Source organism: Miscanthus floridulus, chromosome 2 (assembly GCF_019320115.1).
Source record: "Miscanthus floridulus cultivar M001 chromosome 2, ASM1932011v1, whole genome shotgun sequence".
Lineage (NCBI taxonomy): Eukaryota > Viridiplantae > Streptophyta > Magnoliopsida > Poales > Poaceae > Miscanthus > Miscanthus floridulus.
In genome coordinates this window covers 4,602,844-4,615,120 of record NC_089581.1, presented here as the reverse complement: position 1 = coordinate 4,615,120, position 12,277 = coordinate 4,602,844, and the positions used below count along the sequence as shown (strand labels likewise).

At 47.9% G+C, this 12,277-nt stretch overlaps 1 protein-coding gene across 1 annotated transcript; it reads right to left on the bottom strand.

Moving 5' to 3' along the window:
* Positions 1-5,740: 5,740 nt before the first annotated feature.
* Positions 5,741-6,567, bottom strand: LOC136535989 (phospholipase A1-II 6-like). Its single transcript, XM_066528427.1, has 2 exons — positions 6,546-6,567; positions 5,741-6,147 (listed from the first exon to the last, which is right to left on the bottom strand). The coding sequence occupies exons 1-2, from the start codon at positions 6,565-6,567 to the stop codon at positions 5,741-5,743; spliced, it is 429 nt and encodes a 142-aa protein (XP_066384524.1).
* Between the last annotated feature and the right edge of the window lie 5,710 nt (positions 6,568-12,277).

Here is a 12,277-nt window from a genome sequence, read left to right as displayed (position 1 = left end):
GTTGGTAGTTGATCTTTGTTAGAGGCAGCAATTCATTTCAGATGGCCCGTGTCAAGAATGCCGGTGATGGTCCAGGTGATGAGGATCCAAGGCGTCCACCTCGCTTGCCTACTGATACAAAAGGCAAGGCGACGAAGAAGCTTGCAATGAAGAAGCACAAGTATCCTAATGCTGATACAGCTAGAGCAGCCGTAGTTGTAGCCGTCGCAGAGCGTGCAGAGGCAGGAGGTGCTAGGAGTGGTGTAGTGATTGCAGAGCAGCTTTCTCTAGCTCAAAGGGCCGCTGTCCAGGAGGTTGAGCATCGTCATGGTGGTCCAGCTAGGATAGCCATGGTTAGAGGACGACATGTCGCTATTGATGAGAGTTAGCCTCAGGGGAAGTCATAGCAGCAGGCACATCAGATAGAGCAGCCTTAGGAGGGAGAGCATGCAGAGGAGACAGAGCCAGCACCACAGCTTCGCCGCTCTAGTCATACCCGTACCTAGGTGACACCGAGGGCAGAGACATAGTGGAGGGGTTCTTGTCTGCCACCTAGACCACAAGGTCCGCCTCCAGTGACTCACTTGGATTTGAGGGCCGCCACGACCAAGCAGGTTCAGCAACTCAGACTTATGGACTTTGAGCAGTGGTTCCCGCCAAGGAGAGATGACCGAGCTTCAGAGGGCTTCTACACACCACTATAGGAAGATTTTTATAATGCATATCTTAACAGTGGGGCAGTATTCAGATCTCAGAGGGTGTGCAACATTGAGTCCATAGTAGCAGTAGCTGAAGAGCATATTCGCCCTTACCTATCTTACTTGCTAGGGCTGACAGATTTACTTGGATGGACAGGCTTATAGGTTTCATCTTGGGTCCATGAGTTTTATGCTACACTCTAGATTAACCCGCAGCACAGATGTATACACTTTGCATTTAGAGGCAGAGATTACAGACTGATGAGCTTTAGGGTTAGGGAGATTCTTAGGCTTCTGGAGCAGCCTATCTGGCTACATGAGGTTTGCTATGGATAGACAGCGCCTCCTAGACACCCTCACGGTGGTCTTGTGCCCCCCTATAGATCTAGTCTGCCATTACTTCATAGAGCCTTCCGGCGAGGGGTCAAGCAGGGCACCTAGTGATCTCACTCCTACTGCTAGAGTGCTTGATGCTATTATGAGGAGGACACTACTTCCGAGGATGGGGTATCGTGAGGGCTTAACTCACATACAGCTATGGCTACTGAACTCTCTGATGCAGCAGACTATGTTTGATATTTGGGATCTCCTTCTATCAGAGATAGAGGATACTATTGCAGAGGGGTTTAGGGGTCATAGGCAGCTACCATATGCTCATTGGATTACATTCTTGATCCATAGGGTAGTTACTATGAGGCCACCTAAGATACTAGCAGAGTATAGTGGTGCTACTATAGAGTTCCCTGCATACAACATGACTCAGATGATCTACCATAGTGCAGTGAGGACACCCAGCCAGCCGTGCTATCATCTAGAAGTGTTAGAGACTGTAGCCCAGCAGGATGAGACCATCAGGGGCATAGCAGCTACTGAGAAGGAGCAGTTAGATGCTCAGCAGGAGGGGATGGTTGAGAGTGACCCCAGCGACAGCTCAGATAATGACTACAGGGATATCCCTCAGATGCCTCCACGACGACATGACCATGAGGCCGATAGCTCTAGTCCAGCTCCACCTGCACCGCAGACAGACCCCGCTCTACTTGCTATACTTGAGCGGATAAGGTAGGATCAGGCTCGCCAGGCTCAGGAGACCGCTACTACATTTGCTTAGTTTCAGACTAGGCGGGATGAGTTCCAGCGACAGCAGCAGGCGATCCAGCAGCAGTAGCAGGCTATACAGCAGCAATAGCAGGCCATGCATCAGCAACAGCTTCTCATGCAGCAGCAGCTACTTGGGTTTATGCAGCATGTTGTGACAGTTATTGGGGCTCCACCGCCACAACCTTTATCCCAGCTTGGTCAGCCTGCCACCACTTCTATGACTCTAGCTTTCCAGCCTAGTGGGCTTCAGAGTCAGGGACCACCAGCGCCATAATTTCCTTCACCTATAGAGCAGGTGTCTTAGTGGTTTGCTTCCCCAGTGCCAGCCCCATAGTTCACACCTCTTCATACGGGCTTTACTCCGCCTCAGAGTTCGTCAGTGCTCACCCCAGTTTCTAGGAGCCTTAGTGCTTCATTCAGTGAATTGACATGGCAGCCTACTCTGCCAGAGCTACATGTCCTAGGTCCTTCCATAGTTGCACCTATTACCGGGACTACAGAGACGCTCCCTTCGTCAGTTGCATTATTAGAGCAGGCAATGCCGGTTCTAGATCCGACCCAGACCGCTTCAGCATCGCTTCCAGCTACAGAGGGTCAGACTACTCAGAGCTCAGGATCAGATGATGATGGCACATAGTTCTAGTTCGCTCCTCATACCTCAGCACCTGACTCGTCCGCTGTAGCCCCGCCGATCGATCCTTAGGTTTTGGTGTTTGACGCCAAAGGGGGAGAGAGATCGAGTATGTTAGTCTTAGGGGGTGCGATATATTTAGGGGGAGTCTATCTATTAGCTTATAGCTTATCTATTACATTTAAAGTTTTATGTGTGATACATTATGCATTCATGTTTACTATTATGCATTGAACTACTTAAGTGTGATCGTAATCGTGATATTAATGTGATCGTGATATTTATGTGATATGTGACATGTGTGCTCTCTACTTTGAATTATTTATATGTCATATCACTTGTGTTATGCTCATTTGCTTTGCTTCCGCATTTTACTCCGATGCAAATGAGCTTTATTACCGGTACTCATGCTTATTTCATATCTATTGAGTACATCATGTTGGCTTAGGTCATATAAGCTTGCCTAACTCTTTTGTTTTTATTGTCAAAAGCTTATATGATCCAAGCATGTTAAAAACCTAATCTCTTTCACATACTCGAGGTGGTATTGTCATCAATCACCAAAAAGGGAGAGATTGAAAGCATCTAGGCCCCTAGTTGGGTTTTGGTGATTAATAACAATACGCGATTACTATGACTAACGTGTGTTTTGTAGAAACAATTACATTAGGTCACGGTAATGGAGATCGATTGGGCTATCATGGTGGTCATGCCCCTACGATGGAAATCATTTTGGTTTTCAAAGGATGGACGATAAGGTTAAGGATAGACTAGTTCTAAGTGTCGTTTGGTGTTGAGGAGACACTTAGAGTAGTTAGGACTTTGTTTTTTCTTTGGCCATACTATTAAGGGGGTATGGATGGGTAGCTTGACCTAGGTAAGTCTAGTGAGTTAGGTGTGGTGCACACTTGCTAAATCTAGCACTAGGTAGCTCCTAAAAAGCCCTTAGATCTATTGGAGCAAACTTTATTCACGTATGATTAAGAGTTAGAAGTGAATGGAGGGTCAAATACTGACCGGACACTGGTTCTGGTGTGACTGGACGCTGGCGCAGAGTCCGGTCAGTTCATTTGATCAAGGTGATTTCGTCTGGTGCGACCGGACGCTGAGAGGTGAGCGACCGAACACTGGGTGCCAGCGTCCGGTCGACTCTAGTAAGGTTCTAGAGAGGAAAAATCGTGACCGGACGCGTCCGGTCACAACTTAAACACTGGGTTTCAGGGAGAACTGACCGGAGCGTCCGGTCACCCCGCAGAGGCACATAACGGTTCGTTTTGAACACGTGTGTATAAATACTTTCTCCATTCGTGTGAGGGGCATTTTTGCTCATTCCAACAGCTGAGAAACACCGTTGAGCGTGCTAAGAAGAGCAAGGTCCTAGTGAGGTGATTGAGATTTGAGAATCCCAAAGAGAGCCCTCATTAGTGAAAGCAAGAGTAGCAAAGTGTGCATCCACCCTTCTCATTAGGGTTGTCATGGTCAAGTGAGAGTTCGTGCTTGTTACTCTTGGTGATCGCCATCACCTAGACGGCTTGGTGGTGATTAGGAGCTTGGTGATCATCTGGCGGAGCTTGTGGATGACCCAACTCAAGTTGTGAGCGGTTGTGGGTGATTCACCGTGACGGAGTGTCAAAGAATCAACCCATAGAGAGTACTTGATCCTTGCATGGATCAAGGGGGAGCTACACCCTTGCACGGGTGCTTCAACGAGGACTAGTGGGGAGTGGCGACCCTCCGATACCTCGGCCAAACATCGCCGTGTTCCTCCTTCTCTCTTTACTTTGAGCAATTCAATTCTTGTCATTTACATTCATAGAATTGCTATGCTAGAGTAGGATTGAAACACAGGTTGCTAAACTTTTGTGCGGTAGATCAATAGAAACACTTTCTAGGCATAAGGGGTTAATTGGGCTAACCGTAGGGTTTAATTATTACAAAGAATTTTAGAATTAGCTCAATTCACCCCTCTCTTGGGTATCTTGATCCTTTCACAGAGGACCTATATTCTTTGTCCTGTCTTAAAATGAAATTAATTGGTAGATGCAGAGGATAAGGCTCAACTGACACAAGTAACTACTACTCACCTGTTGATCTGACAGTGGATGCCATCTCTAATGAAAATGAAGATCTATAAATTCGCACAAAAAATCAAAGCTTAGGCATAGATCGGAATACAAATAGCCAAATAGCATAGGTTAGGGTTTGGGCGCTCTGGTTTCTCGTAGCAGTAAGGGAATAGAAGGGGTGGGCATACCTGGTGGAGCGCCCATTGAGGGGACCTGGGCACCCGGCTTACAGTGGCGCGCTGCTCACCGAGCAGCCATCGTTACCGTGGGGATGCGGATAAGCAGGGCGCGGGCGTAGAGAGATGTCCCAACCTATGCCCGCCGCAGCTGGTCACACATGCGGCGGCGGTGGCGGCGGAGACGCGGACGGGGATAGCAGGGGAGAAGCGAATGGGGTAGGCAGTGGGTTCTTGCGGAGGTCAATGCAGCGACGGCGGCGGCGGTGGCGGTGTAGACGGGGCCGCACGGGCTTAGACAACAGGGAGGAGCGGACGGGGGAGGGTGCGGGAGACCTGGATATAGGATGCACGGTATTGCAAGTTGGAGGGGCGGACCGACGGTGCATGCTGGCGGTGGCGTAGATCGGAAAAAAATGACGCCTCCAGGAGGGATCGAACCATGGAGGGAGGCTGCAGGAGTGCGGGGCTGGCGGCGGGGGGAGGATGGAGTGGAGCGCGTGATGCGGTATCGCACGGACGGGAAGGAGGAGCGACCCAAAAAAAAAGTCGCACAAAAAAAGTGTCTTACTTTTATTCTTTCTAGTTGTAGGAGATAGCCATCTGATCTATATAAATGGATGGCTCTAATATTTTCTAAGCAATATAAAATTTCACGTATTAAAAACATGAGAGGTTATATTTAAAAACAAAAACTTCAATTTACATAATGAAAAATAGCTTTTATTTTCTTTGCAACCGGCTGCAAACTTGAGCAATTGGTTCTAAGTGTAAGGTCATCGGTGCTTGTTCGCATCAGTTATGCATAATTAATTTGAACTAACTTCTCTATTTAAATCCCTCCCCTCCTATGCAGCATATAACCCCAAGTTTCACCTTCATGGGTCAAAGTCTGTAAGGAAAAACTCTATATATTCCCTAACGTTTGGTATGGTGTCTACTTCACCTCTGAACTACAAAACCATGTATTGAACATCTTCAAACTGTCTATTTAACCCCTTGAGGTGGTTTTGGAACCTGGTTTTGCTGACGTGGCTATCTCTGTCTACTGCCAGCATGCCAAGATCGAGTTTATTGTGTCTGCTCTCTCTACTCACCGTTCTCTTCCTCCTCGCAATCCATCCAGCTTGCTAGCAGCGCGTCGTACACCTTGGTCACCAGCGCCACGTCCCACGCCACGGCGAGCTCAAAGCCTCTACCCGCTCCCTGCGTGTCCGCGATGCTGTGCAGGTACACCTCGAGGTAGTGCCAAGTCTGTTCCCGCTCAGGTCTCCAGGTAGGGCGACTTCCCCGTGTCGGTCGCAATCGCAAGCTGCACGCCGACGTCGCAGGCGTTGCGGACGTGAAGGAGCCAAAACTCGAGGATACGTCGAACCACTTCTTGAAGCCCGAGCCGCCGACGCACGGGCTAGCTAACGCGAACGCGGTCACCGCCGCCACGTTGTGGCTGTTGGCAGCGATGTTGAACGTGTTCAGCGTGGCGAGCGCTGCGCAGGCTGTGGCCCATCACAGTGATGCTGAGCTCCTCGTCGTTGTACGTGTCCACCAGCCTCCGCACCTCGCTCAAGACCTGAGGCCTTGCACTCTCCTGCTTGTGGCTGTACGTGGGTGCACTCTCTTGCCGACGATGTGGCGTACGGTAACCTGGTGACCCCGAGCCCCGAAGCCGCCGTGCTGGGACATGGTGGGCACGCGCAGCTCTGCTGTAGTGCCGTACGCTCGCTTCCTTTCTTCTGATGATCAGCTTGCTCAGCGCGGTTTATCTATATACGAAGAACACCGCTCGCAGTCTGTCATGGACACCGCGCTGCACTATGCTGTCGGCTACAGCCAAGTTCCCAAACCACAGCACGGCGTTGCGGCCACTTGTGTCGTGCCGTGCTCGACGAGGCACCGGGCCTAGACGCCGCCGCCATGGTCGCCCGCCATCTCAAGGAGCGCGACCTACCGCGCACGGAGGCTCTCTTCCGTGTGGCACCCATGGCTGCTCATGGGCTCTATCTGGACACCGTCAAGCTCGGCAGGAAGTCAAGGCTAGGTGTGTCAACCGCGCACGAGCTGTTCGATGAAATATCAGCAAAGAATACAGAGGGGCTGAGAGGTCTGACACCTGGTCCAGAATGCCAAGCTGTCAATGTGTGCCGGCATGGACAGCAAGTCAGCAAAACCAGGGTCCAAAACCACCTCAAGGGGTTAAATAGACGGTTTGAAGATGTTTAAGAGGTAGAATATATGGTTTTGTAGTTCAAGGAGGGAGTGAAGTACACATCATACCAAACGTTGGGGGTTATATAGACTTTTTTTTTTAAGCCTGTAACACCTCTTCTACTCCTCTGATAATGGCTACGCCTACTCTGCCACTCTATTGTTTTTTCAAGATCCGCAAGACTCTCATTCCAAACCTATTCAAGCTCCTGCGCTTCAAGTGAGCATGGAATCGTAGCCCGACTATCCTACTAGCCAATCCACACAACTTATATATGCTAGCTGCGCAATTGCTAAGGAGCGACATCCTATGACGAACTTTTGACTTTTTGTTAGTGATCTAGCCACCACAATTAGGATCACAGCTATGCATCAAGCTCTAAAACCAGATGATGATAAAGGTAAAGGAAATCAGGGGTAGAAAAATCAGAAGATACTACGTCAAATGCAAAGCAACTAGATACATGTAAATGCTACCATGATCATACTTTAAAACAAGTCCAGAAAATGTCTCGGAGCCGATCAACCATGTAGGGAGATCAACCACACAGAAAGCAATGTCCAGTCTCCATCCACATATATTTTCGAGAAAGCTATAAACCATTTTGATTGGCTGAACGAAGGCTAGACTAAGAGGGTGATTTATTTGACAAAACTATGTTCAGAAACAATTACCCTGTTCGCTTGAACTACTTTTCAGCCAACAAACAATGTTTTTCTCTCCCAACAAATCAGCATAAACGTAAATATAAACCAAATTTCAGCGTAAGTCGATGGATGGACCCGACGGAGGTTGAACCACACACTAGTACACTGGTAGCTGGTTACGTCGGCCTCAAAACACATTTTGACTTTAATCTCTCGCCAGTTCCTTGAAGCATCGACCGACCACCACCAGATATACCACTCACTCGCCAGTGTCAACCTGCACCTTCCGTTCCAGAAGCAAAGCAGGCAAAGCTGCTCCACAACTGCAACACAAAGCAGGGCTGGGCATCATCACGGTTGGAAACCCATGCCGGTCAGTGTTGGATCCGTCAATGCGTGCGCGCGTGTGCCCCTGGTAAAAGCTTTCATGTCAGCACCTGGTAGTAGTAGCAGCAGCCAGCAGCGAGTTGAATTCGGAGCAGCCAGCCAGTCAGAGTCAGACCACTCGTGCTCACAAAGGTCAACCGGGGGAAGCTTTCAGACGCCATGCGAAATCTGCCCGTTTTTCATCGTGTCCGTTTGACCGGCGGATCCGTCGGTTTGTTGCTTGCCGATTAAGGTTTCCAAACAAAAACCAAACCACTCCCTCCAGAAGTACTCCTGGAAGTATATAGAACTGATGCCAACATCAGGCAGAGGCAGGCGCGTCTTCTTTGACTCTTGCATTGCCTCGTTTTTTGTCTAACAAAAAGATCATTTTTGTAGGAGTTTCTACGGTAGCAGTTTGTGTGCCACTTGAATTCGAACGCGCGTGACTCAAATACGCTGGGGGCAGGCAGCATTGTCCTGTTCGCGTCCCCACTTCGTTCCCTATCGAGCACGTGGAGGAGCAGAGCAGAGCAGAACACACGGAATATTTTGCCGGGGATGGATGTTTTGCTATGCTCACGAGTCACGACGAAACGGTCGTAGCGTCCGTCCGAAATGGCAACGTGGCTCGCTGTGCGGACGTCCTTTTTAGAGGCCGGGCAGGTGGGCTTTCTTCAGAATTTTCTGTTCGGCTAACTGGGTCACGGCCCGGGTGGGGGCGCTGCGCGGGCGGAGGGGGGATTCGGCCTGTTACACAGCGTCCCTAGAGGCTAGAGCTGATCCCCCACTGGCCGTGGCAGGTCTTCCAACCTTTTTCACACGCGGCGCCGAGCTGCCCGAGCCCTGCCGCCCGCGCCGGCGCCGCTCCTCTGCCGCGGCGATGTTGCCCCTCCGAAAATTTGTGATTTTAAACAATTTAGTTATTCATTTGTAACTGATGAAGTAAGCAGGCAGGCATTAAGCAGTCAATGCGTTGCATGGACGCGTAGATTTCAAGCTACATCACTACGTGCCCGGTCGGCACTCCCCTAACCATCCATCATACAGAGCGCAGAATAGAGATAAACTCCAGACAGCGAGCGCACAATCCAGACACAGTAAAAGGATTAGGCCCAAACATGATAAAAGGATCGTGCCCCAAGGGCCTAAAAGGGGCCAGGATTGGAGCAGGGTGTACTTTTAAATGGATAGAATTGTGGATCAGATTATAACTTTTTAAGTATGGATTGGATTAGGATCAAGCCACTCCTAAAATATTTAGGGTTGAGATAGGGTCAGGGCTGGATCACGATCCATTACCAGGCACCTGCCCCTCCTCAAAATAGACGTGCCGGCAAGCAGCTATAACGCCCTGTTATTCGGCACTGCATTTGAGCCATAGAACAATAATTTCTTCTCATAACATTTCAGCATAAGCATTAGTATAAGCCAAATTTCAGTATGTTGTTTACCTATGGCTTCTTCCTTCAGCTTGTTAATAACATGGTGACTGCTTCAGATAAGTTGCTATGCTGCGATGCAGATTCATGAAGGGTGTTGGGGGATATTTAGGAGTGTCGGTCTGTAACTTGGCTGAAACTGGCTGGAAAACACTGTTCTACCTAAATTGTTGTGAGAGAAAAACACTGTTCCGGATGAAAAAAGAAGTCGAACATGGGGTAAGCCGAAGCTAGTAGGTATGCCAGTTTATTCCTATGAAGTACAGAACACTACTCGGCAAACTGATTTGATATGGTTCATTGCGTTGATGGACTATCTGTTGTCTTTAATAGCTCAATTCGTTCTTTGATATTTATCTGCTTGGCATATATACCTGTCCTCAAGAACATTATCAGTCAGTGAAAAAATTAGCCGGTCGATAACAACATAATCTTTACCTGGTAGAACAGAATATCTAATTGCCTCTTTGAATAGCTCACGCTTGAGCTCTCATGTTTATTTGGTTTTGAGGGAAATTAGGGTGCACATGGACCACAAGTTAAATCTAAAACAAGTGTGAACGTACAGTTTTTTGAGATTGTCTAAAACTATTTCAAAGAATTTTGTGCTTCATATCAAAATTTAGTGTTTCTGGGTAATTATATGAATAAATAAAGATAACATTATCAAACTTCTTCTAAAGAGATTAATATTATGTATTTTTTACTTGAACATGTATATACTTGTATTGCTCAAGTTTTCTCGATAAAGGAAAAAATTTGGTATGTGGCTGTGCATATCTACTAGTAGGAAGAAAAACCTTATAAATATCATACACATTCTATAAATAAATAAATATTTTGAGAATTACTTCTTAAAATCACAAAACTGAACAAAATGGTAACAAAAAAGTGATTTAGATTTAAGAACAATGGGCTTATTTACAGAAGAGGCATGTCCCCTGTATATGAGATCAATTTACAACTTAATCTAAGGCAGCCAAGCAAGATGATAGTGCAAAAGGGACATGTCCTCTCTCTATATATATTGTATGACAAAAGAATGAACAAACAACAAATAAGTATTCCCTCATTCGAAGTTGTCTCCCCACAACTTACTGTTTATTTTCAGTTGTGAGCATATCATTTCCTTACAAGCCAAATAGACAACCATTTCTGGTACATTGGCAGAGGTCCGGGGCACACAAAACAATTAAATAGAAATCAAGAGTATATTTGGCCCTTACAACATTGGCATTACCAAATTGTTTCATACAGAGTTTCTTCACAGTAGTGTTTTTGGCCGCTACCTGAAACTACTTGTTCGGTCTCATACAATGTTAGCATGCATCAGTAGAAACCAAAAATAATCCATTCAGCTAGTGAGTCTTATGTAAAACATCAGATGAAAAATGTCATACTGATAAAAATGGCTGGACAAAAGGAAAATCTAATACTGTCAGAAAACATATTAGCTAACAAGTTCCACAAGGACTAATTAAGAGAAGAAAACTGAAGTTAATGATAAACTTCACTACTTCAGCAATATGCTAGGCAGAGAAACTAACAAACATGCACGTGAGGGCTCAAATTCAAACCCAGCTCATAAATAACCACAACTTAAACTTGAACTATGTAAGAGCAGTCAGTGATCACTATTGGTTCTCTTGCAAATGGAAAAGGCCTGCACAACTGCTAATGAGCATGAGTTACAGTTCCACCATAGACCATACGCCTGAACCAGAGATGCTTAAATTACACTCTAGAGGGCACAATACCAGCACGAGCTGCAGCATAAGCATCTGCAAGGCCAGGAACAGAGTCCATGTGAGAGTCGATGAACTTTGATTTGAAAATCTCCTCTCCAGTATAACCTAATGAGGACAGGCTCATATTGCTATTCAGTAATCCCTTTTCCTGCAGGATCTTCATGACATAATGCCGGGGCACTAGTCGCTTCTCGAGGCTGTATGTAAGCAGGACAGGCTTTTCCACAATGTTCCATGGCTCCATCGCAGCCTCGTTGACTAGGAACTCAATCTTGCAGAGAAGAATTTTCTCAGACAATCCTAATATAACTGGCATCTTGGACACTGCAGTGGAAACCTCAGACTTCGAACATCCAAGAGTCCTCTTCAAGAACTAAAGCTTGGCAGCAACCTTCTCTTTGGAAATACAGACAACGACGTACACTGCATACTTGAATAGCCCCGAAGTGGGAGGCACCCCAAGTTGTTCCGCCCGTAGCAAAAACTCTTTCACGCGTAGCAATGTTAGGCTTGACTGAACCCTCAATGCTCGCGCTGAGGAGACGGCTATTCCTCCTTAGGACCACTAAGACCTGCTCAAACGAGCCATAGAAGGAGATGAAGAACTCGAGCTTGGGAACGACGCCGCTGCGGGTGCGAATATGTGGGCCGGCCAGGAGGAAGCGAACGATTTGGGGAGTAGAAAGACCGACGCGGTCGCGGAGACCAAGAAGGCGGGCGCGATCTTCTTCACGTAAGCGCGGAGGAGCAGCGGGTCCGCGGAGACGACGGCGGCGATGTCGGCGCGGGAGAGGCCAGCGCCGGCGAGCAGGGCGATGATGGTATCGGGGTTGGAGGCGGAGTTGAGGCGGGAATAGGAGAGTTCATCCAATGGTCTTCTGGATTCAGTGGATAATAACTCGCGGGACAACTTTTTGGACGCCTCGCGGGCCTGTGCTGGGGCGAGGCCGCAGGAGGTGACGAGGTAGTCCTCGAGGCAGAAGGGCGCGGGGGAGGTGGAGAGGAGGCAGCAGGGGCGGGCAGCGGTGATGCGGCGCGGAGCAGAGGGAAGTTTCACTCCTTCTAAGCTTCCTTTCTTCTTTTTTTACGAGACCTAGTTACAGGTGCTCACATGCACGAGCGCACATTCACATTCACCCCTATAAACACACGCACGCACACACATTCTACCTTGCAAAAAGGAAAATAATTAAATAAGATATTAATACTCCCTGGGT